The 25783-nt window shown below is 36.0% G+C and overlaps 4 protein-coding genes across 12 annotated transcripts; 2 read left to right on the top strand and 2 right to left on the bottom strand.

The window, feature by feature from the left end:
• Positions 1-200: 200 nt before the first annotated feature.
• LOC103319337 (Thioredoxin family protein) lies at positions 201-8723 on the top strand. Its single transcript, XM_008220865.3, has 10 exons — positions 201-662; positions 1748-1786; positions 2163-2289; positions 2643-2704; positions 4139-4206; positions 4479-4528; positions 5725-5794; positions 6182-6305; positions 7883-7996; positions 8432-8723. The coding sequence occupies exons 1-10, from the start codon at positions 327-329 to the stop codon at positions 8528-8530; spliced, it is 1089 nt and encodes a 362-aa protein (XP_008219087.1). The 5' UTR covers positions 201-326; the 3' UTR covers positions 8531-8723.
• A 1090-nt stretch (positions 8724-9813) lies between these two features.
• On the bottom strand, positions 9814-14983 carry LOC103319336 (uncharacterized). The gene is made up of 10 exons (XM_008220864.2): positions 14615-14983; positions 14311-14485; positions 14075-14233; positions 13435-13528; positions 12536-12606; positions 12313-12364; positions 11471-11519; positions 11263-11388; positions 10294-10413; positions 9814-10184 (listed from the first exon to the last, which is right to left on the bottom strand). The coding sequence occupies exons 1-10, from the start codon at positions 14812-14814 to the stop codon at positions 10043-10045; spliced, it is 1188 nt and encodes a 395-aa protein (XP_008219086.1). The 5' UTR covers positions 14815-14983; the 3' UTR covers positions 9814-10042.
• A 1635-nt stretch (positions 14984-16618) lies between these two features.
• LOC103319335 (glucuronoxylan 4-O-methyltransferase 3-like) lies at positions 16619-17815 on the top strand. Its single transcript, XM_008220863.2, has one exon. The coding sequence runs from the start codon at positions 16759-16761 to the stop codon at positions 17671-17673; it is 915 nt and encodes a 304-aa protein (XP_008219085.2). The 5' UTR covers positions 16619-16758; the 3' UTR covers positions 17674-17815.
• Positions 17816-19586: 1771 nt separating this feature from the next.
• Positions 19587-25208, bottom strand: LOC103319334 (Tetratricopeptide repeat (TPR)-like superfamily protein). 9 transcript variants are annotated; one of them, XM_089047031.1, is made up of 4 exons: positions 22707-25208; positions 22264-22321; positions 20831-20918; positions 19587-20730 (listed from the first exon to the last, which is right to left on the bottom strand). In XM_089047031.1, exon 1 carries the CDS (start codon positions 24947-24949, stop codon positions 22775-22777), a length of 2175 nt encoding a protein of 724 aa, XP_088903157.1. In that variant the 5' UTR covers positions 24950-25208; the 3' UTR covers positions 19587-20730; positions 20831-20918; positions 22264-22321; positions 22707-22774. The 9 variants fall into 9 exon arrangements, with proteins under 9 accessions (XP_088903157.1, XP_088903158.1, XP_008219083.3 ...); XM_089047032.1 differs by having other exon boundaries at positions 19587-20708; XM_008220861.3 differs by lacking the exon at positions 20831-20918 and having other exon boundaries at positions 19587-20127; positions 20269-20708.
• Positions 25209-25783: the final 575 nt, after the last annotated feature.

The raw sequence follows: 25783 nt of genomic DNA, 5'->3' as shown, positions 1-25783 counted from the left end.
TATAATTTAGAAATCATTGCTACTTAAAAAAACTTATATGTAACTGGGGTAATATTATTTTATTATTTTCGACCAATAACACAATAACACGCGAAAAAATTATTCTACGTATTATTACGTTATTGACTGGAAACATCAGAAAATACCATTTTCCACTTGGATTGGATTTGTTCTTTTATTTCTCCACCTTTAAACTCTACGATTGCTACTTTTATAAAACAGAAGAGAAAAAAATCCTGACATCAAGCTGGAGACAATATTTTAAAGATTGCGAAACAAAGAAAAACATTGCTAACCATCCAAGAATTAAGAACCAAGGTCCAAGAATGTCAGTAATATCTCTGACGTGCTCTCAGACAACACTGTGCTATTCTTCAAAGCCACCGCACAGCTTTTTGACAGATTTTGAGAACTCTGTGTTCCCAAGAACTTCAATTCCAGCTTTTGCTCTGAAATTATCAGCATATTCTCAAAGATTATTGAGGAATGGGAACTTGGTTTCTCGCAGAAACAGATTTCATGCGAATTCTGCTGACTCAGATGCAGATACAAACGAGTTGGAAACCCAGTTGTCTCGGGAAAATGGTGCAGTTTCCAGTAATGGTGGCAACCCATCAACCAGCTTTTTATCCGTGCTCTGTCCCTTGCTCAAGCTCTTCTCCGTCAGTCTCTCCTATCCTTTTCTTTCTCTTTTCTTTTTCCGGTTTTTATTTATATTTTGTAGCAAAATCTAGCAACTTTTTTTGGGGTCAAAACTCTACTAAAATCGCTATGTACCTTTTCTTTTTCTTTTTTTTGAAGTGTGCATTGGCATGGAAAAAAATTGTGAAAATCACATTATGTAATATGCGGACCGTAAAAAGGAACAGTCTTATCAGCTTATGACTCATCTCTTTACAAGAAAATCTTCTGGTGGGGAAGTAGTCTTTAACTGTGTTCTTGATTTTCAAAGTCTATAGAAAATTGTTTTTCTGGACCACTGCTAGCATCAGGGAAAGATGCCAGCTAATATGCAGTTGAAATATGACAGAACTCTATCCAATATTTGATTTTTTCAAGAAGCCTCCTAAGTAATCACAGACTAATTACAATCTTAGTGGAAAAAATGGGGAAAAATTGTTCATATATGTTGTTCTGCAAACTTTGTTTTTGCAATGGTAGCTACATTAAACATATTAATCACCGTTTACAATCCCCCTACCTTAAGATGATTGGTATTTGGCACTGCATTAGTGCTCACATCTGAGTGCATGGCTTTGTTTCTTTTCACACTAAGATCTTTTCACAATTTTCTGTCATTTACTATGCCACTCTTTTTTGTGCCATAGAGCTTTTGCATGCAAATACGTGTCAAATTTATCAATATCCATTACCTGAATGTGCATTCTATATTGCATAGGAAGAAGAACCACTTCTTCTTGAACATAATGCTAGGTGTTTGATTTTAAACCTCAATCCCTCTTCTGTGGAGGGTGTTTTCTATAGGGTACATGTGTTTCCTACGCACAAACCTACCTTTAGGCCATGCGGACAAGTATATTAACTGATGGTCCTTAAAGACATGCATTCATGGCTCATACTGCTGAGCATAGTACCATGTATTGAGGTTCATGTATCATTGTTGCTTCTTAATAGTGCAAACTACTGAATTTTATACTCTTGTTTGTGATTCAAAATTGAAATGCAGTGTTGACCATTTGGCATTTGTTTCCATCATTTCACCATTGTTTTGTCTTGTTTCCTGCAGGGAGGAGATCCCTCTCAAGAACGGAACTTTACTTTGGAGGTAATCACTTTCAAAATTTTCCTGGTTTTTTTTTTTTAATCGTTTATTGCTACTGTGGAATTGTGGTGGCTAAAGAATACTTTTTTTTTTAATTACTTGGCACAAATGTAGTTGACCTTTTGCTGTTTTATCTGGATGAGACTGTAGAGTACTATAGAACCTATTAGGATTTCCAACATCCTTACAAATAGGATTGGGCTGTAACTTCATCATGTCTTGTCATTGTGTGTGTGTTTGTTTCTGCCTTATAGGTGTTATCAATTCATGCATGCATTTGGGTCTAGAGTTAGTTTTGCACCAGGAAGATGCCTATCTCTGAATAACTCAACTCTTAGCTGACCCTAATAGACTTCCACCTTTTTGGCTCTCAAAATAGGTAGCTACATCTTCATTGTCTACCTTCGCCAGATTCCCTTGGGGATCAAGATCTCTATCACAGAATTTGGACAGACAGGACATCACTACCTTGGATCCTCCTATGCATTTGCAGCTTTTTGAATTTGGTAAGCATCTTTTTTATTATAAGAGTGCAAATACAGCAATAGTAACTTTTTTTCTTTTAGAGTTTTAGTATTTTGGAAAACGATTTTCACCATTGAGGATACCAATATGTCAACCATGGGTATAAATTTGTATAGATCAATAACAGGGTATAAATTTGTATAGACCAATAAAAGGGTAAAAACTTGTGTATCAGCATATGATTAGCACTAAGAAGCAAATTGATTTGTTGGCCATGCGAATATGCCTAAATTAGTTCTTACTGTTTGGTACAGTCTATTGTCAATGTTGATTTAACCTTAATAGGGATTAGAAACTTTCCCTTGTTGAATTTGCAAACTGATTTTGTCAACAGAGGCATGCCCTTTTTGCAGGAGGGTTAGAGAAGCTTTGACTGAGCTAGATCTTTCTGCAGAGGTGAGTAACACGTATCACTGCAACCAGTTATGTTTTCATTCCATCTTTCCATATCAGTAACTGTCCTATTTAGGAATAAGTATTAAATTTTCCTGCACTACTTCCTATCATATATTTGTTGGGAAATGCTACCACTATTACTGTAGTAAAATTCTCAAATAGTATATCAAGATGATATCGACAGTATTGACAGCATATCGACAGTATCGACAGTACTAATATTCATATAATGCTCTTGGGACAATATCGAAAGTATTGACGACATATCAAGATGATATCGATATAATGGACTATTGCTACATTAATAGCGCTAGTTGAGAATTTTGCTACAGTAATAGTGGTATTTGAGAGCATTTTTCTTTCACACCGTGACCATTCAGTCTTGGTTTCCTTTACTTTTCATTACCATCAGAAGAAGAATCTTGCAAAACAATGAAATTCTCATGAAAATTTTGGTAGATGGGTTTGAGCCTATCCTTAAAGTTTGCCTTCATTTTTGTGAAGGCAAACTTTAAGGATGGGATTCTAAATTAGCTTAGAAAATGGTTGGAACACACTCTATGATAAGGTGCACAGAAGAAAGGAAAAACCTCCCTTCTTTGAAGATGCCACAGGCTCATATTTTGTTGACGAACTGTACGAAACTCTGAAAAGATTGAACCATGGCTATTGGTTTACAAAGTACCTGCTTTCAACAAACTTCAATGCCCACTAAAACTTTCAATTCAAGCTTTACTAAGTTAAACCATAAGATAAGGTTGACAACCAGTTCAGTCCTGCCTCTTCATATGATCCTTCTGTTTTGTCAATAAACTTAGAGAGCTAAATTAGGTTGACATCCATTAATTGTAAATTGTTTGTAACTCATAGAACTATTACAGAATATAATGCATGAAACTGACTGCATTTTCTTGGGAAACTCTTTATGTGGTGTGTATATAATATAACTAGTTTTATAAATTTTGATTCCTGTTAGAGATGCCATTTCTGATCATGTCAAGCATGTTTAAATAAATCAATTAAACTAGTTTTAAAATTTTGAGCTCTCTAGACATTTCCAATCACTTTGAGCATCTTATTATAAATAAATTAAGAAGGATTTTGGCCTGAAAATTTGATTAAATTAATCAAGTCAATGGGTTAGATCTCAGATAACATATCGATTCAAAATTAAGTATGGTTCCTTGAAATTTTATACTCAGGTTTTGATTTTGTTCCTCATTTTTCTGAGTTTGGTCACCTTGGGGCCACAGGGTAGTTGAGGTGAAGAAAGAATAATGTAAAATGATATGATGGATGGATGGAGCCTCCTACTTCTTTCTGGAATACAACCTTTATAGCTTGATAGAGCTTTACATATTTCAGAGTGGTTATTCTTGTTGACGCTTAATTGATTAGTTTTTCGAATGTCAACTTATTGACACACATTTGCAGGTCTATCCTTGTCCAAAAGGATCAGTAAGACATAGAGAAATGGTTAAAAGATTTGGTGGCAAAGAGCAGTATGTAATTCCCTTTTCTTTGTATCAACTTATAAAGAAGTTGTTTTCTTTCTGATAAGTGTTCTGATAATTGAATGAAGTATAATTGGAAATAAGTTTGTAGTGAGGTCATCATTTATGCGAAATTTGTAGCTAATAAATGATACTTGAGATTGATAAATTATCACATGTCATTTCATAGTATTGTTACATTTGATGGATAAGACTAGCTTTTGTTGTTGTGCCTCTTCATCTCCTTATTAAAATTTGGATTATGAATATTCTCATTGCAGGTTTCCTTTTCTCATTGATCCAAATACTGGTATTTCAATGTATGAAAGTGGTAAGTTATCAAACTTCATTTCACATGGATGCCTCTACTCTCTCTCTGTCTTTCTGTCTGTCTGTATCTCTCTTTCTTTCCCTATTGGAAGATTTGAATCTAAGATTAACCCACGTCCACTTATCTACTAATTTTGCTGAAAATAATATATTTCTCATTTATTAGAATTTGATAATAAGGCCTTAATGATATAATGCAAACGGTTGAAAACATAATGATTAACAGTGTAATTCATCAATTGTTCAGTCACATCCACCAAAATATTTAGGTCTCTTTGGCTGAACATTCAAAGCTGTTGTGTCTTCTATATGAGTATGGATAAATTTACTTGGACCCATATTAATTAAAAACTAAGGGCAAGATGTTACAGTGAAATGAGGTTGTCACTCATAGGTTTATGCTTTATAGCCCACTTGTTACCTGATTACTTCAAGCATTAGCCACCATAAATACCTTCAAACTTGTCTAAACTTGCCAATTACAACTGCATCTGCCTGTGTCTGTGTCCAAAGGGTGCACACAGTGTTTTCAAAACTATGTATTTTGTTGTTGAAATGTACAGTTGTATTCTCCTTATCCTACTTCCATCCAAGTTTATCCTTCACAAAATAAAGAAAACATTATTCAATTTATTGTGACAGTGTATAGACCACCTTGTTTATTTTGCCAGCTAATTGGATCATTTAGTGTTTTCCAAAACTTAGTGATACTCTGTCCTTCATAATGAGTTTCTACATTGTGGTTGTTAAGTCTAATCATCTGAATGGTCTTTGTGATGGCCAAATAGAACATCTTCAAACTGCTTTCCCCCTTGAATGCCAAAGTTCTTTCAATTATTGGGTTATATCAGGAAAGTCATCATGCTTTGTAATTCTTGGTTTCTAGAGAAGCTTTTTACTTCCCTATTATCATTTTTTTCACTGAGCTAATTTTCTTTTCTCTTTTGTGACATGGCATAGAATCAATAATTAATCTCATGACTGGGAAATATCAGCAAGTGCTCTTATGTCTAAATAAAATGTAACTAAATGTTGTAATTGAGAGCTTTTTCTGCACCTCATTTTAAGTTTTAACTAAGTCTGTATAGGGTAGTACGTTATACTTGTAAAATATTGCTGATACATGTTTTATCTCGATTGTTGGAAATGATTTTATCAAAGTTGTCTTATTTGCGTTCTTTCTGCCTTTGATGATAGGTGAAATTGTGAAATACCTATTTGAACAATACGGTAAAGGTAGAAAACCTACAGTGGGGCTTTTGGAAAGGTATTGATCCTCAAGTTCTTCTCATAGGACAAGAATGTTAAGTTTTCTGTACGAGTATAAATCACAAGTAAAACTATATTTTCTGTCCAATATCACATAAATTATTAGCTTTAATGAAGAATCAGTTTGCTGATATGTTGCTTTGAATCTAGAATGATCCCGTTTGATAATTATTGTAAATACATCAGCCTAAGTAAAAACAACTTAAGAAGTTAACATGGGTCTTAACTCTAATATGCATCAAGCCCGTAGGAAACAGATGACAGAAATTATGTTTTAAATGGGTGACTTGAAATATCAATTGTGTATTGATTACAAGTGGTTTAACCTGGCTATTCTCTTCTCTTCTCTGTCTCTCTTGCTCATATTAAATGTTGCTCCCTGTAGCACATTATTCACAGGATGGATGCCAACAATTTTTCGAGCAGGCAGAGGAATGACATTGTGGGAAAAGGCGAAGCGAGACCCACCACCCAAAAAACTGGAACTTTACTCATATGAAAATAATCCAGTGAGATAACGGTCTTTCATTGAGTGTTTTCCATTGTATCATGATTTATGCATCACCAAATGTTTTCATATTTGTTGGATATATAACAGATTGAGAATTGTAGTTTGTTTCCAATCAGTCTATGTTTGCCTACAAGGAGAACACGGATATAGGCTCTCATAATTTGGGCTTGGATCCTCCTTTTTCCTCCATATGCTTTACTGGTTTCTTTGAAATTATTTTTAGTTTGCAGACATTGAGTGTAGGACGTCGATGGATGTATTTAGAATTGGGAATTCAATTAGATTTGTGTAGTGGACGCTTGGGCACACATTCAAAAAGTAGAGTAGGGTGCCAAATGGATGGATCTGTAAAGAAATCCGGAATTCAATTAGATTTGTCTATTGATGTGGACTCATGGACATGTATTTAGAAAGTAGTAGTCTGGAAGATGTGTGGTGAAATTTTAAGTTCATGGAAGAATCAATGAGGTTTCCATGAAGCTATGTCCTTTTGGGATTTGCAACAAATCGGTTTGAGAGAAAGAAGCTATGTAAATTTTTCGAAGATAGTCCTGAAGGTAATATCCCATTTAGTCTATCTTATAGAAAATGGTACCCTCAACCTTCCTGAGGGTCAAGAAGACAGGGATTGAAACTATCGAAACATGGTTCCAGCAGTTCTTGAGGCATTCAATGTAGATAATTCTGTAGGTCTAGGGAAGCAACTCCGCTGTTTAATTGTCACAGTCTTGTTATCATTCTTTCCTCACCAATGGGCTTACATGTGTACTCTTAAGTGTGCTGGAGTTGGAGGATTCGGTCAAAGTCTTCATTTTGATGCCTGAAAGGAACCCTATTTCAAGGAATTCCATGATTGTAGCTTTTTCTCATCATGGGGATGGCACTAGAGCATTACAATTGTGTGAAGAGATGGGAAGGGGAGGATGTACAAGGGTATCCAGGTAGATATGTTGTTGATTAGGAATCAATTGTTGAGTGTAGATTATTTGTATGAATTTGGTTTCTCTCATGGTGAAATTGGGTACTCTCCCTTGAAGTACAAATGATTTTGTTGAAGCACACATATATTTGTGTAGCTTTTGCCGTTTCTTGTTACAATCTAGGGTTACTGTTTTATTGTTGTCCTTTCATCATTATTTCCTTGACTAAGGGGTTTGTACGCAATAGCATGAAAGACATGTTCCAGACCAAGGATAGAATAATGGCCATTTCATTCTGTTTTACTGTGCTCAAACAGCCGGAACTTGAGGGAGAGGGGAAAAAATGACAGATGGGAAATGACAGGATCCGGGTCCTTCAGTCTGCTTTAATTTGAGACCTGTCTTTCATTTGGACAAATTAGGGCATGTGATTGATCAAAGATCTATATAATTGTAGTTGTCAGTACAAAAATTTCTCAGTGTGACATTGTACATTTACAGATGAGGTCAAATCCCAGGATCATCTAACAATCATTTTCTGTATTCTATGCTGCTAGTACTTTGTACATAATTTTTACAGTGACTTATGGCATTTTACGTAATTTCTAATTTCTTTCACTTCTTCTCCATCCTTTTTCTTTTTCTTTCTTTCAAGTATGCACGAATTGTGCGTGAGGCACTTTGTGAGTTGGAGCTTCCTTACATCCTTCAAAACGTGGGAGAAGGTTCCCTGCGATCGAAGTCACTAGATGCATCTGGATCCAAAGAGGTTAGTTTTTTAGAACAACGATCCCTTAGATGATGTTCTGCTGCAATAGAGTTTGACGGGAACTTATATCACATGATGATGATATGATGTGGCAACGACTTATTGTCCGCGCAATCTGGTTTTACTATGTTTCCAATGGTCTTGAGCTTTTACTGCGGTAGTTATGTCATGAATGAGATTTTCATAGCTCTGTTGCGCTTTTCGCTCAATTATGCAGTAATTCTCTTAACAGCTTGTAAATGCTTTTGGTTTTAATTTTGGTATATGTGGTAGGCCCTACTTAAGAGAACAAACAATTCAGGTAAAAAATTAATTATTAAACGTTTTCAATATCCGTCCAAGTCTCTTGTAAGTTCAGACTATTTTTCTTTCTGTGCATGGTGATCTCCTGTTGAAAGCCCCAAGGATGAAACTAAGAAAATTGTCTTCTTATAGGTTCCTTACCTGATTGATCCCAACACTGGTACTCAAGTTGGTGACTACAAGAAGATCCTGTCTTACTTGTTCCAGACATATTCAGCAGCCATTGTATAGTTTCAAAATCAGTTGTAAGTGGTTTAACATGTGAAAATCAAAATGGACTTGATTTTTACTCTTATGTACATTCTGTAACCAAATTTTAGTGGCAATAGGAAGTGGTTAATTGCCCTTAGGCTTTGTGTTCCACACATATTTGTATACTTGCACCAATTTTGAAGATATGGCAATATCTGCTTTGAATTGTCTATGTTTCCTTTTGCTGATCATGAATTGTTGACGACCAAGCAAACAAGCATGCTTTTAGCAGCTTTTCTTCTGCCTTTGGTCATATAATCTGAATAATTCTGGTACCTTGGGAAAACAATAGTTGACTATGACAACATCACTTGTGGTGGAAAAACTTCTAAGAATACATTTCAATTAAGCTTTGTTTTGTGTTATTATGTGACTTAATATATTGTCAAGACTCATGACAACAAAATCTCCTATCTTTGATTTCCAGGACTACTTTGATAACAAATAAACTGGCCGCAAATTGTCTCTAGTGTTTCTGTTTAATTGAATCTGTTAGTTAGCAACAAATTATGTATCCGGCATGGGTGCTATTTCTTGAAGATTAGGGACGATTTTGATTTTCACTTGGACCGACCTGATGCATTTAAATTGGCACATTCATGCTTTCTATGGGGTGTCATGCTAGGTTTTAGACCCAGCATAGCCACTACAACCAAATTCGTGCTCGTGCCATGCTCGTATAATGTAGGTTGCCTTAAAAAGACCATTTCTTTGCCATAACCTTTGCACAAAAATGTACAGAAAGAGGAAAAAAGAATACAGAAAATTGTTATAAAATAATTAAAAGGAAAAAAGTACACCTTTTAACTAGGGATACCATTAGAAAGTAGCAAGTGGCAACTTCTCAAGTTTCTGTCTTTTTTTTCTTTCTTTTTTTCATTTTACGTCTCACCAACTATGCGTATCTGCACAATGTTTTGGGTGTAACGGATTTAGCACAACATAGTAATATTATTTTTAGGATGTTAATGATCTCTGTCAAATCCCAATGTAACCTCATATCTCATTAAACTTCGTCCTGAATCTCCTGTCTTTTTGTCCTGTAAGTTTTAGTTCCATCCATCGCATTTGTGCCGGGTAAATTGGTAACTGAACGAAAACAAGTAAAAAAAATACAGGAAAAATCCGTTCAATCCAAAACCAAATTTTTTGATTTTTTTTACAGCTCGGTTTGGTTCGGTTGGGAATTACCAAATTTTATATATCCAAATTTACTACTCGCTGTAGTACAGCCTGCAAAACAGAGAGCTACACTGCAGAGAGAACTACAACTCTTTGAATCGCTTGGGAATTACCAAATTGGGATAAGATGAAAAGTTCTTACACTGATTTGAAAGCGACCCTTGTCGTTTCACTATTCCACTTGTTCATCAATCTAATCTAATTGTAAAACACACACACACACACACACACACACTCTCTCTCTCTCTCTCTCTCTCTCTCTCTCTCTCCCTTCCTTCAAAGTTACAACGTAGAAATTAAGTAACAAATTCACATGCAGGCAGCAGCAGCTTCGGCAGCAACATGGTAACATCTACCCTCAACAAATTTCTGTCTGAATTGCTCAAAATTACCGGACTTAATTGCCTCCCTTACTGAGCGGAAGAATCCTATATAATGGTGAGTATTATGTCTGCAAAATTAAAGGACGATCTGGTGATGATGATGACAACTAGGATGAATGATGATAACAAAGGTGATATGAGCATAATAATATTTATTGGAAGCAATGTAGCACATACATTTCTAGTAGAGTCTGAGCCAGCATTTCATGAACATTGAGCAGGTGATTGATGTAAGCTTTTGTATGATTCTTGCACGTATAGCAGTTACAATTTTCAACAATTGGTGATATATCTTTCCTGAAAAACAAAACAAAGGAAAATTTATCAGGTTAAGAATAACTGCATCAATTATTTTTGGATCCATTTGACAATAAATGATTTAAAAAATATGGTAAGACTTCAAGAAGTTTATTCACAAAACACAGCACCCTTCATGACAATGCAATGCAGAAAATGCTAAGCCCAAATAAGCCTACAAGTTGCCGTTTCCTAGTTCTTTACTTTTATATAATCAACGACTTCTGTTTTGTTTTCTTTAATGTTACTTTACTACTTTTTTTTTTATTACAGACTAATAGTTTCTTCAAAATCACTTACAAATGTCATGTGCCTAATTGCCTTATGTCATATTTCTCATGTCAAGTGGTATCACATCCGTGGTTGGATGTGGAAGAGGTAAATTGAATTTTTGAGAAAATTGGCGTGAACCCTTCAGTCGAAGTGAGAGATAGTGTTTGAGAAAGAAGATTTAGAGGAAGAAGAAAACCCCTTGTGTGATTCCTGACCAGTTAATCAGGGGGTGTACAAGGTGGCTTGGAGAAGCAGCTAGTGTATACACCTGAATGATGGAGGATTTAAAGTAGAAGTTACTAGTATTATATAGGACGATGTTCTACAAATCAGGACTGCACATTTAAGCAAGAATTAACCAGATCAATTATCCAACTTCACAATCTGCCAAGAGAGCATTTCGCTATATACACACACATCTAGAACGGATAACTAATATTAGGTGTTGGGTAAACAAGTTCATAAAGTCAAACTTGGTAATCTACTAGCTAAAATTGAACCTAATAGACGAAATCTGAAACCAATAACTCGTAAACACTGTTAGTGCAGCAAGTAGACAGAGAAGTCATCATTTACCTGTAAACTGTTGCTCTCAAATTAATCTTTGTCTGGTCACTTCCTATATTATCAGATGTATTCATCTCAACTCCATCTAGTGGGAACGTAAGTGCAAAGCCACCAAGGGTAAGATGGCACAGATACCTGCAAATACATATCATCACCTTTTGAATCATGGTAACAAGGATAAAGATATTCAAAATTGTTAGAACACTGAGCTACTCACGTAGAATCAAAGACATCAATGCCTGCAGCAACCCCCTGCAAGATCTCCTCTGTAAGATAAAAGCATAAGTTCATTTGCTGATAAATTTGAATGAATAACCAACCAGGTATTTAAGCGAAGGTACATTTAAATGTTGCAAACATTTTCCTTTAACGCATTGCCCTAAGTTCCTAACAACTGCAAAACTGAAGTTACTAGCCAACTTTTTCCTTTTCAATGATAGGGACGACAATTAAATTTTAACTTCCCAATCAAAGTGGACCAGCCATCCCCAAAAAGTACCACCCTCGAACTACAAGAAACAGAATATCAAGAACACAACAAGGAACAAAACAGCACCAATCCTAACAGAAAACAGAAAAGTAATCAAACAAACTACAAGCAAAAACCTGGAACCAGTTCCATAATTTAAGAAAAAGAAAGGGAATTTGCAAAGTGGGGAAGCGATTGATGGCCAAAGTAATGAACAGAATCTGGCTTTATTCCATCCTAAAAGCAATCTTCAGACTCCTAAAATTTTCCACAATAAATTAATTAGGCCGTTTTTTTCCGTCCAAATCACCAACACACCGCATCCCCGCAAGATCTTTGCCTTCTTCCCACCACCAAATCCACTTATTAGCCAACTTGATACACACCACTCCTCAGTTGATAGTTAAGATGACAGATTAAATGTCATACAGTATGTTAACACTGTACCCTCATTTCATATGTGCGGCAAGTGATACAGATAACATAGTATATTCTTAATTGAAACCATGAGAATTCCCTCAGAAGTCTAGATGTCTCAAACAGGGATTGGTAAGACCAACAACTCATTGTAACAATGGTACACCTCTTACCTGGAAGTCCAAGTCCAGTGATCAAGCGTGGTTTCTCCTCTTGTAAGATATCCTGAACATTTTATACGACTATTAGATATCAAAATAAAAAAGGAAAACATAAACTGTTTTATGTTTTCTTTTTTGACATATGAAAAATAAGAATGCTGCATGTAAAACAAGACACGCAAGTCATTGATCAAGTTCAGGGGAAAATTGAAGGTTCCACCAGCTTGTGACTTACAGTAACAGCATTAAGGAGAGCAGGGCGCTCATCCATGCTCTCTCCAAGCCCAAAACCTCCGATCCAGTAACCTGGGAAAAAGATGTTTTCATATCAATTGTATACCAGTATAGTTAAATATACATCAAGCTACTAGAACTATAAATACACAAGAAATCCAAATGAATTCTGGTTTCTTATGTATCTCAGTGATTTAAATGCTCAGGAAATTATTGGAAACCCCCTACTAAAGCCCAATTCCTTTAGGCCTCGTTTTGTTTGCGGAAAAGATTTGATGGGAAATAATTCCCATGTCTTTCCCAAGGGATGGGAAATGGAAGATTCCTTCCCCATGTTTGGTAATGCAGGGAAAGTAACCAGGAAATGCCACTTTATTTCCTTTCCCATGTTTGGTTTGGTAGGAATGTAAAACAAAATTTGTGTAATTTTCCAATTATACCCATCTGAAATCAAATAAAAAAAGAATACATTTAATGCTATATTGTAATTCTATATTGTTAATGGGAACAAAATGGTCATAAAAAATGCGCATTTAATGTTGGCCCATTTTCCCAAAGTTCCCCATGGGAAGGGAAAATGAAACCCAAGGGGGGAGGAGGGTTACATTTTCCCCCCTATTTTCCCATGTGCCAGGCAACCATTTCCCATGCCTGGACTTACCATTTTCTTTTAGTGGTCCAGATGTTTTTGTTAGGTTTTCAGTCGTTTTTAATTGATCTTAAAGTTATTCTTAGTCTATGTAATTTTGGACAAGGATTCCTTATCCACAATTTGTACAGAGTTTCCTTGATTTAATAATATTTCGCTTCTCTTGAAAAAAGAAATTCAAATGAGTTCTTAGAAATGTTACAACATACGAGTCCAAAAAACAAAAAGAAGAAATGAAGAATTGCAGAAACCTGATAAATTTCTGCGGGCCGCTTCTTGCGCACATCGTTCACGTTCTTTTACAGAACACCCTCCAACAATGGATCCAAAGACAGGTCCACCTGCCTACATTTTGGAGAATCAATATATTTCCATAATTTATAATTGAGTAAACCATTTATGGCATCAAGTCAATCATATTGAAACTCAAAGAAATGCTGATTACCACTTTTCACAATTATAAATAATCAAATTGAAAATCAATCTCCAATGAAAACTTGGTAGAAGCTAAGGTACACAAATTTGCTATCACACTGGAATATTAAGGACGTTTGTATAAATCAAGTAACTTTTTCCACCCAAGGAGCTTGGTATCTGTTTTCAGAGGCTTAACTTAAGTGGCAAAAATACTCATCCCTAGAGGCCTTTTTATATTTCCATCAATATCTGTGGTTTGCTTGACTTCCTGGACTTATGAGTAAGCGCAACTCTCCAAAGAGTTTTTAAGGTTGTTAATTTCTATCTATTTTCAGTTAGAACATTCCCTTCACAGAACGCCAACTGCTAGGTTTGCTAGCAGCACACCTTGTATGTATCCCATATGCAAGTGAAGTGAGTGCATATGCATGTAGATATAATACTGGTTACATCTCTAAAAGTTAGGTCTTTTACCGGATTTAGCGCAATGCATTCATCAAGCCATCTAATAGTTCGATCAACTGAGGTCTTGTTCCTCTTCTCTGATACCCACGTAGGAACTTCATCAGCCAAAGTAGTCCATATATTGGGTCTCAAGGAAGAAATCAACTCAACATACTCTACTGGTTTAATCTGCAAGCATATAAAAAGACTGCACAATCAGTCACCAGGGTCACCATAATTAACTCAAAAACAAACAGAAAAATTACCAAACGGCGACCGCAAGGAGTCTCAAAAGATGCTCCAAATTTGTTACTGCTATTACATTCTGGAAGGCATTGAATAGAGTCCCTTGGTATGCAGACGAACCCGTGTTCCGGCAAACCAAGCATCTGATGCAAGCCTCCTATCTTTGATATTGTTTGTGGTGAGAGGCCTTCCAAGCTGCAGAAGCAAAAAAATTGAAAAAATTTGGAATCTTTTTTCTCACAAACCAATTCACAAACAGCTAGAATGCAATTCTAGTGTGGAAAAAGTAGAAAGAAGATAAGGGCTGAGGCTATGAATGCTTACAAGTGGAGGGAGCTAACATGGAAGAGATGGGAATCAGGGGAAGGAAGAGAGTAAAGAAGGTCAGGGGGGATGAAATGAGGCAGGCCCTTTCGAGTAGAGAGGAGAAGAGAAGGGGTCTCTATTGGGCCAGGGCAGCTGCCCAGCTGGAGCACCCCTGCCCGCGCTTTTCCGCTGCTCCATGCCTTCACTGCGAACTTCATTGCTCCTGCTCTGTTTCTTTGTTGTTGACTGGAGACAAAAAGCTTAGCTCTGTGGAGGTTCACCGTCGGAGACCACGAGAAGGAGCAGTAGGGTTTTGCGGTTTTTTTCCATCTTTTGGCGGCAAAGAAGGTTATAAAGTGAAGGCCAAAAGTCTTTTGGACCCAATTGTTTTCTCGTCAGACCCTTTTTCTTTTTTATTCTTTTTTCAATTTCAGTTTTCATATATGCCCTTGAAATTTGAAAACAAAAGATAAATTTGTTAAGGAATGATGTGGCATGTGGAGAGGAGAAGTGAAGCAGTTTCTAGCAAAGAAAATCAAAGCAGAAAATTTAGATAAATGGGGAAAAAGAGAAGTATATGTAAAAATGTGTGGTGTCATGTTCGTCGCCTTTGCATGGTTTTTAAATAAGAATCCGCGTCCTACTAAATTTAAAATTATTTTGAAGGCCAAAAATCTAGGTGATATGTGTAAATTTTACAATATGTATGCATAATATATGTTTCTCTAGCTGAATTTAACCCGATATGTAGATGACACATTTGTTTTTTAATTGATTTCATATAGCTTGTGAAACTCATGTCCTATAGTTATTATATTATTATATGTTGTATTAAATAATATGGTGTTGTAAAATTTTATTAGAAAAAGAAAAGTTTTGACACACATGTCAAATTGTGATTTGTTTGAAAAAATAATGAATTTTTTTTAGTACAAGCAATTAAAGAAGGAAAGTTTACACAAATATTCATTAGACGTCTAGAGTATCAAATCTCTAACCCACATATATGAAGATGAAAAAACTTAACTAATTGATCTATACCGATTCGCATATAAGCATATAAGGAGCCTAATATGTTCCTTCTTTTTATTCACTTTTAAGGAGCCCACATGATTAAATAACTCTTTTTATTTACTCTAATCTATAAAGATAAACGTGATTATGTACACAATAAAAACAGCCACACACACAATGAAAAACAATAAAACACAGCCTCACACACTAGTGAACAACAAAAGGTGTTTAAGAGAAAATAGAACGTCAACACTTCTGCCTCTTTTGATGAGGCAGATGTCAGATTGGACCGTAACGTGCAATCTAATTCAACAACTATGGAGTTTTGTCAGTAACAAAAAGAAAAAGGGAAGGAAAAAAAAACTATGGAGTCTTCTCAAAGTCTTGTAACAATGTAGAGACCAAGTTCCAATTTTGTGCTAAACAGATGTCTAAATCTCAATCCAAAACATCAATAAAATGAGATCAAGGGCTGTTTATAACTACTCCATGTTCAAAAAGCTTCAAAAGACATTATATAATCAAAGGCAATATCATGTTCTTATGACTCTTATCAACAACCTCTCTGAATACATCACATCTTCTATCAGCTACAACAAACAATACCAACCATGTTATTATTTCTACCAACCGAAAAAAATAGGCTAGGTCTAAATCAAGCCTCCAACAACCTATCTTGCTTCACTTCTAAGATGAAGATTTTAGAAACCACAATATAGAATAATTATTGCCTCTCTCTCTCTCTCTCTCTCTCTCTCTCTAATTCCTTTTAAAAAGACAATAATATACAACCCTGGGTGGGTCCCATGAAATTATATCCATGATTAGGAAGCTATTTATGTATTTTATAGTAGATGTGAGGGTAAAAAAGCTTCTCCCTTTGGAATTATTTTGAGCATTATTTTCTGCTAATGCATTTTTTATGGTGCATGATACCTTACCATGGATCTACTACTATTCCAGCTTTACTCATATAAAAAATATCTAATTCTCAGGTACCCTTTCCACTATTTCCCTCTGCCTCCTTATGAAAAGCAGGAAACAAACAATGCCCTCTCTCCTCCCTCTCTTCATCCATTCTCCCCTTCAATAAAACCTCCAAGACCTCAATTCTCTCTCTGTCTCTCTCTCATCATCAATCAAGAACCATGAGGTCCAAAACTCAATGTGGCATCAATCTCAACCTGATCCTCCTCTGCTGCTTCTTCATCTTCCTCTTCACCATCTTCATAATCAGATCAAACTTCTCATCTCCCCTCCAAACCCCATCCACATCCACATCCATCAACATCTCCCAAGCCCATCTCTCAACCTCAACCCCTCACTCCAAATCCCCACAATCCTCAACACCATGCCCTTCCCTTGAACAACCCTTCATCCCAACATGCACTAAAACCCCACCTTCCCTAGCCAATGCCATCATTCACTATGCAACAACAAACATCACCCCACAACAAACCATCAAAGAAATATCAGTCTCATCCAGAATCCTACAAAAGAAATCACCCTGCAATTTCCTAGTCTTTGGCCTTGGACTTGACAGCTTGATGTGGACAGCTCTCAACCATGGAGGAAGAACAGTTTTCTTGGAAGAAGATAAGTCATGGATTGAGCAAATCCAACAAAAGCTACCCAACTTAGAGGCCTACCATGTTTCCTATGACACCAAGGTTCACCAAGCAGACAAGCTCATGGAGATTGGGATGAAGGAACAGTGCAAAGTTGTTGGGGATCCAAGATTTTCAAAGTGTGTATTGGCCCTCAAGAACTGGCCAAGTGAGGTGTATGATATAGAGTGGGATTTGATCATGGTGGATGCACCCACAGGGTACTTTGATGGAGCTCCAGGCAGAATGAGTGCCATATACACAGCTGGGTTGTTGGGGAGGAACAGAGAGGAAGGGGAGACTGATGTGTTTGTGCATGATGTGGACAGAAATGTAGAGGATAAATTCTCAAAGGCTTTCCTTTGTGAAGGATACTTGAGAGAACAAGAGGGTAGAATTAGGCACTTCACCATTCCAAGTCATAGGGCTCGCTTAGGCAGACCCTTTTGCCCATAGATTATGAAGATGATCTTCATTCTTGATCTTCTTCTCTCTCCGATCTCTAGCAGATAAGTGTTTATGGGGTTGTAAACTTTTTTTTCTTTTTTACATTTGATTGAATATATATTAAATAATTTCTTTTCTTCCTTGTTCAAAAGTTGGTCATCTTCTTGGTGCCACGTACTAGACATGCGTTCATTGCGGTAAGACTAGACGGATGTAATGAAGACAAAAATCATTTAGTAAGCCGAAAGCAAATTAAGGGTGCTACTTTTTAAAAAATAATAATAAGAAGCAAAATCATAAAGAGGATCATCGACAATCCCATTACCATATCACATTTTAATTCAAATTTTAACTTAAAAGGGACCGAAGATGGAAAATTACAAAATAAGATACTTTTTTTTTATATACTATTCTACTTTAATCAAATCTTATACACATGGAATTAATTCGAGATCAAAGTAGAGAGTACATTTGCTCTAACTGACTAGATTCAGCTGTTGACTTCGATCCAGAATGGAGAGCACATTTACTTTAGTTGACTTAGCTAAATTGTCAACTTGAGTCTAGAGTAAGGAGGATATTCGCTCCAGCAGACCTGGCTAAGCTGACAAAATCAAATACCTAACCAGCTAAATAGTTGGTAGTGGCTCTATATCAATCATTTTACTTCAATATCCAAAACCATAGTTTTTACAAGCTTCTTTCTCATAAGCTCAATTTGTTTTGTGAAGCTTCTTCCTAGTTGACTATTAGAGATCTCTGTCTCTGGCATGCTATTAGACCCTAGTGGTGTACCTTAACTTCTGAAGGCCGTGTTCTTGTTCTTTTGCATATAAAAAGTAATTAATAATTGGTGAATATTAATTAGACAAAATATTCTATAAGTAGACTTTGTTTTTTTGTTTTTTGTTTTTTTTTATGTATAGAAAGTTTGGGTGATGCATATACATTAGGTGTCAACTTAATTAACTAAAAAAAGAGTTAGGATGTAAAATAAACTTTGATTATCACCAACTTTAACACGCCAATTAAAGGTCCGGTCGAACAACAGATTCTACAAATAAGCTTGTAGAAAACCTGACGGCAAACTTCAAGTCGGAGGTTATGACACATTTCCTTTGGTTTGGTAAGTGTCAACTCATGAACCATGTATGTTAGTTGACCAACCACAATGATTGATAAGCGCTTGATTATTTGACTTATTGTTTATAAATTATTTCCCTAAGGTTTGGTAAATGTTTTCAAGCTTATTAATTATTTAATATATTTTACATTTTATGACATTTTGTACGAAAATGGTGACGAACGTATTCAAGTTTATATATATACTCCACATCAGAGAGACTTGTTGGAGATTATAGGATAGTACGGTAATATGGTTATATGATATAACTTGTCCACGTGTTATAGTAGAAGCGGATATTTATTGATACTATTTCCTAAAAGGAAAGTATACTCATAAAATATTTTATCAACCTTCTTGTACACTCATATTATAATGCGTATGCAAACTACTCGTAGTTAAGATGCTTCCAAAGTTGATATGAATAGTTACATGTAGAACAAAAATGAGTAAAAGATCCAGGAGAAAGGTTGCAAAATGGAAAAAGATTAGAAATAGGAAGAAAATGAGAGTCGTTACCAAGCATTAAGTCTAAGTTGTAAAAACAACCAAGAAAAAACAAATTATCTTTGGGGATAATTTTATTTTCCAAGGGCGAGCTAAATAAGAATGTAGAGAGGAACTAATATGAGTAATTTGAAGACGTTTGGCTGAATTAATAGAAAATTTACCAGAAGTAGAAGGACCCCAAGCAAGTTGATATTCTGTGGGATAAATTGGAATACGTATAGCACCAATAGTTTGTAAGATATCATGGGGGAACACTAATTGATCAATATTTGAAGTACTCAAAATAATATAATAGAAATTATTTCATCAATATTAGAAATAATATAATTACAAATTGTTGCATCATAGTAACCTTGCACCACCCCCATCCCGCCTCTAGATTAACCAAACAAGAAACTTCACAAATTTATCGTGGGATCTCCCATATTTAGGTCTCTCATTTTGCAAATGATGTCTACTGCGTACAAAGGACAACCTCATCAAGATGCAAACCTGTCTTTTGTACAACCTCAATATGCACCACATACGTTGTCTTTTGTACAACCTCAATATGCACCCCATGTGCGTTGTTACATCATTTGCGGAGAAACAGCTTCAGCTGAACCTGTTGGCAAATGTGAAAACATTTTTGCCCACCACTCTCTTCAAATTTTGGTGATCGTTGGATGAGTGTGATTTAATCTCGCTGCTACATGAACCACAAAAATTCAACTCATCAACAATCATTAACATGGTGGTAATGCTCACCACCAATTACGGGTGGTGAGCAGAAATGCTCTCGTAAAATACAGCCAACACCACCTTTTTTGCTCTCTTTTCCCTTTTTTCTTCTGAAAAGAAACAGAATTTTATGAAAGAGAATGGCAGATGGAACAACTCTGGACAAGGAGTCCAGTTTCAAATGACATCAACATAATAAAACTTTCTAATCTGCCTAAATTACAGAAAACAAAAAATTAAAAAAATCAGACCTCCAAAGTCAAGCCAGAATGCATCAAAATCCAGCAACAATGCTGACAAGGGAGACTTCCTCAACTCTACAGTGACTGAAGCTGAAGTGCATGCCAATAACTAACTTGATCCATAAGTTCATCCACACTCACCCCTGAATAATCCCAAAAGTCAATATTTTTCTCCACGTGATTGAAAAATACCACACCCTGCGACCCCAAAAGAATTTTGCCTGCCTTGCTTTTTTCCCTAGACCTTCAACTGCATACTTTGTGACTCGTAAAACCCTTTTGTAATCACCCAACCTGCACGACATTCCTCAAACAAATTTCACCACATCTGCAAGCTGAAGGACAAGGGAGATGACTCCAAGATTTGCCACGACGGATCAAGTCCCAACTAATTTCTTTATCTGAATCTCAGCACACCGCGCAGCTTCACTATGACCAATGAATCCATGCTACATGGAGAAAAAAATGCAACTGCATAAGAGAGGGAAGGGAATTGTAACAAATAATATATTAAAAAAGAAACAGTATGGACAAAAAACTCTTAGCATACTGATAAATTAAGTCATTATACCAGGTAGGCATAATACTTCTTCACATGGAATGATTTCAAACCACACCAAAGCTTCAATTCTAGCTGAATTTGTTAAGAGGAGTAACAACTGGTGGAAAAATAAAAAACAATGATGAATTATTGCTGAGCATTTGTGGCTTTTATTCTTACTGTAATGGCCATATGCAATATGCAAGCAACAAGCTCCACTTCAGAAAGGCGCTTAGTGAATTTGACAAAATCTGGGTTTAGTCACCTGATAATGATGACTAAAGAATCATCTCAGAAAAGGACTTTATGCCATTCCACAGTAAACCTGGGTTTACAAAAGTCTTATAACACAATAAGATATATATATATATATATATATATATTTTTTTTTCTCTTTGGCTGATAATATATCAAATGGGGCAAATCCTTTATACCATATTTTTTTCATAAAGGGGTTTGGCCAAATAGAAGAACGACTAGCAAAGGAATGCTTGACTGTTGAAAACGTATGCATTGTCAAAGGGCTTTTCCTATGTCAAAAGAGAAGTTTAATGGTAGGATAAATTTCCATTAAAGATCCTTGATGGAAAGCATGCCAGTCATGTGGTGGACATGTAAGCAGAGGCCAGAAATGACGTCATTTTTCATGAATATGAGGCCACATTTTCTTACTTCCCAAAAAAATACCTCCATCCATGTTCTACCTCTTGGATTGCCTGGCATTTGACATGCATCCCGTCAACTATCCTTAATGGACCAAAAAAATTTACACACAGAGCATTTTTCAAATTATAAATGCAAGAACCATTTAGCAAACAACATATGTGAAATGCTTCTTTACCCAAGATTACGTAATGCAAATGCAGCACCTCCTGATCATGTGATGAGGACATCTTTGTCAACCCCATTAGGGTTTACAAACGAAGAGATGGAAGAGGGAATTATTAATTAGTTTCCTAGGTTCTTTAAGTTTTCCAGATTTCATTAGGATTTCTAGTTTTTTCCAGATTTCAGTAGGATTTCTTTCCTGGAATAAGTTTAATTTTCCTTTTCACTCTAGGGTCAGATTATTATAAATACCCCTTCTACGTAATTCATTATGGAGGTGCCACGATAACAAAATCACAATCGATTAGAGGATGAAAACAAAGGTGCCAAAACATGATATTAAACGCATGAGTTTTGGTCTCTTATCATGCCAATGTACGTGTAACTACAGAAGATGGAACATATATAAAACCAAAAAAGTACAACCAAGTGCCAGAAACAGCCAAAACAAATAAAAGATACATAAATTTAAATAATCAGTATCGTACGTCCAAAGGCCTGAATTGCCTTCAAATGCAGATGCACTCTTACTGTTATTCATGTTGTTTAATATGATGAAGGCAAGAATAACAATTCAAGATATATTATATATATTCAAGCTCCGATAATCAAATCAGATCCTTTTGAATACATACTTTTAAAAGTGGTAGTTCCGCTCAGAACTTCCTCATTCTAGTTTCTCAGCTACTAATCCTGCATATCCAAAAAAAAAAAAAAATACATACATAACTAATGTTAGATAAAAGGATGCTTTGATACTGCAATTACTCTATCCTTCCAAAATACAAAAGTAAATAATAAACGAATAATGCAAATGGACATATATAGATTCCTTTATATAGTAATGAAGGAGGCAAAGCTGGAAAACACTACAAACATAATATTCAGAGAAACAAAATCCTAAGTGACAAAAGAATGTACCATTCTACATAACCAACCAAACCACAACAAATTTCAATCTTAACTTTATATTTCAAAACCAATTCATCCTGAATCCGGAAATAGGCCATTCCATGAGAAAAGAATAAATGGGGTACATTCCAAAATTGTACAAAATGAAAGACAATACAATACTTACATAATATAGCACTGGCTGCAGATTTCTCACTACATTGGAAGCTCTTGGGATGAAGAACATCAAGCAGCTTATAATTTAAGTTCTGGGTAAGATTTATTGAGTTTCATCAATAGCTCATTGCAGGAGATGCTTGCTCCTTTCGATGTTTCTTGAGAAAAAGTTGGGAGAATTTTCATCACATCATAATCGTCTGAGATTTGACAGAGGCATGACAAGATGGTAGAAGTGATTTCTGAGTCAAGAATAACACCCTTGTCTGCCATCTGATGAAGCAAACTAATGATTTCTTCTGATTCACCCTTTGAACTATAGCCCTTTAGTAAAGAATCAAATACAAAGGCATCAGGTTCAAGACCACAAGCAATCATTTTCTCAAGAACTATTTTAGCCTCATCCAAAAGCCCAAGTTTTGAAAATCGGTTTACTAATGTGGAAAAGGTAATTGCATCAGGAGTTAAACCCATTTTAAACATGTCCTCTAGCAAGTCTTTAGCAGATTTAATATCTCCCGCTTTGAGAGTTCCATCAATAATTGTATTAAATGAGACCAGATTCGGAACACAATTTGTACTCCTCATCTCTTCGAATAACATCCTAGCTTGCCCCAAACTACCCTCCTTACACAAGTACAGCATCAAAACATTGTGGTCAATCAAAGTAGGATTAACCCCAGAAGCTCTCATTTTGCTAAAAAGTCCTTTTGCAAACTTAAGCATATGAGTTTTGCAAAATCCATTGATCATGAGACTATAAGTAATTGAGTTCGGAACAAATCCCAAGTCAAGTGCATGTCTCCAGAACTTTATGGCCTTGCCCACTAATCCTTCCTGTAGACATCCACCTATCATAGCATTATAAGTAAATATGTTACAAGCAATGCCCCTTTCAACCATTGTATTACAAATCTCCATAACCGTATCAAGATCGCCTTCCTTGCAGAGTCCAAAAATTAGCATGTTATAAGTTATAACATCTGGCTCAACAAAGTTCCCGTCTTTTGACATTGTACTGTAAAGTTTCATGGCCTCATCAACCTTCCCATCATTAGAAAGTCCCATCAGTAACGTGTTGTATGTAATTACATCAGGCTTTTTCCCCTTACCCTTCATCATATCCAAAATCTTAAAAGCATCATCGACCAACCCTTCCTTGCATAGTCCATCAATCATAACATTGTATGTTACAGTGTTAGGCTCTTCACCCTTCAATAACATTAAATTGAATAGCTCCATGGCTTTTGTAGCCCTTCCATTTTTGAAAAGCCCATCAAGTAAGCCTGTATAAGTAACAGTATCAGGGCGAACTCCGCACTTAGTCATATCATTTAACATCGCAATGGCTTCTTTCCAGTTCCCCATCCTGGAGAGGTTATGTATGAAACAACTATATGTAACCACATTAGGAGGAATACCCTTCTTTAGCATCTCATTGAAAATTTCTTTGCCTCTATCAAAACTCCCTTTATCACAAAAACCACTTATAAGGGTACTGTACATAACAACATCCGGTTCCAAACCTTTTTGCTTCATTTCCTCCAACAAACCCATTGCCTCATCCACTCTGCCATCCTTGCAAAATCCATCGATCAAAGTGCTGTATGTCTTCACATTTGGGTCAGAATCTGCCATCTCCATATCAACCAACAATTCTGTAGCTTCTTTCAATTTTTTTGCCTTGCAGAGCCCGTGTATAAGAATGTTGTAACTAACAATATCCGGGATTACACAATTTCTTCCCATTACACTAAACAGCTCCATTGCCTTCTCAACCTCATCATTAGAACACAAACCCTTTAACATAAGATTCACAACATACACATTTAACTGAAATCCACGCTTCAATACCAATCCCAAGACCCCAGGTGCGAATTTGGCATGATTGGTATTAACAAAACATGCAACTAAACAACTCAATGATATAAAACTCGGAAAAATACCAACATGGGTCATCTTACTATAAACCGAAAACGCCAATTCATAATTTTTCGACCTTGTGAGAGTGTGCACAAGCAAATTGCAGGCTCCCCCAGAAGGCAAGCGGTCAGAATCGATGGAACCCCGAAAAAGCGAAACGGCCTCTGAAATCTGAGGATTCGATTTATCACAAAGAAACCTCAGTTGGGTTTCAATATCAGAGCAAGAATAAGTAGATGGGATTGAAGAGAAGAGCTTCAAGTAAACAAAGAAAGCATAGGAGGGAGAGTTACAGTAAGGGTGACGTTTGAGAAGTTGCTTTATGATCATTTTGGCTATGTAATTGGGATTTTAATTCTCTACTAGAAAGTCAGAGAAGTGAGAAACAGAGAGTGGTACCTTAACCGATGCTGCAGCAGCTGCTACTAGCGTTTGACACCAAAAACTGTCGATTGAGTCAAGCAAGCATGTCGAGGGAGAGAGTGAAACAAATGACGGCAAGCACTGCGTCTTCAGTTTGCTTCTCTCTGTGCTTTACCACAAACAGTATCAGCACGCTCTTTGTCTAACGGGCCATGGGCTATGGGTTCGTTCTTTATTGACCCTGTTAGCATTTGGGTTATGAGTTTATGTATTCATTTATGGGGGCAGATCCGTGGCACCATATTTTTGACACAAGTTTTGACACAATTTTTAGACCATTAAATTACTCCACTTTTAATGGTTGAGATTACATCTGACATGGCAAAACAATATTTTTTTTCTTTAATTTATATTTATATATTGAAATTATAATTAAGAATTCATTCTCTCTCATCTCATTAATTATATTTAAGGGAGTTTCACTAAAACACCCAAAATGGAGGTTGAAATTATAAAAAAACCCAACACCCAAAACACTTTATAAACACACCCAAAACCCATCATTACACACACTCAAAACCCATTTATAAACACACCCAAAAAGTTGACTTTGGGGTTGATTTTGGGTGTGTTTCTATGTTTAAATAGTGCTTGGGTTTTTTTTTATAAATATATGTCTAGGATTGAGTTTATTTATAAATTTGTATATATTTAATTCATTCATTCTCTCTCTCTCTTTCTTCAACAGAGAATTGACGCCTCCTCCTCTGCCTCTGCTTCTTCTCTCTCTCTCTCCGGTCC

This window comes from Prunus mume, linkage group LG2 (genome assembly GCF_029339155.1).
Source record: "Prunus mume cultivar Tortuosa linkage group LG2, ASM2933915v1, whole genome shotgun sequence".
Lineage (NCBI taxonomy): Eukaryota > Viridiplantae > Streptophyta > Magnoliopsida > Rosales > Rosaceae > Prunus > Prunus mume.
The sequence above is the reverse complement of the archived record's forward strand: the minus strand, read 5'-3'. Positions and strand labels throughout refer to the sequence as shown.

Excerpts from the sequence above, each read along its gene's own strand:
- LOC103319337 (XM_008220865.3), top strand. The coding sequence starts at position 327 with ATGTCAGTAATATCTCTGACGTGCTCTCAGACAACACTGTGCTATTCT. Across the intron at positions 2,290-2,642 it reads TTTGCAGCTTTTTGAATTTG|AGGCATGCCCTTTTTGCAGG; the intron begins GTAAGCATCTTT and ends TTTTGTCAACAG. Across the intron at positions 4,207-4,478 it reads AGATTTGGTGGCAAAGAGCA|GTTTCCTTTTCTCATTGATC; the intron begins GTATGTAATTCC and ends TTCTCATTGCAG.
- LOC103319334 (XM_089047031.1), bottom strand. The coding sequence starts at position 24,949 with ATGATCATAAAGCAACTTCTCAAACGTCACCCTTACTGTAACTCTCCC.
- LOC103319336 (XM_008220864.2), bottom strand. The coding sequence starts at position 14,814 with ATGAAGTTCGCAGTGAAGGCATGGAGCAGCGGAAAAGCGCGGGCAGGG. Across the intron at positions 14,234-14,310 it reads CTCCTTGCGGTCGCCGTTTG|ATTAAACCAGTAGAGTATGT; the intron begins GTAATTTTTCTG and ends ATATGCTTGCAG. Across the intron at positions 11,389-11,470 it reads ATTGATGTCTTTGATTCTAC|GTATCTGTGCCATCTTACCC; the intron begins GTGAGTAGCTCA and ends ATGTATTTGCAG.
- LOC103319335 (XM_008220863.2), top strand. The coding sequence starts at position 16,759 with ATGAGGTCCAAAACTCAATGTGGCATCAATCTCAACCTGATCCTCCTC.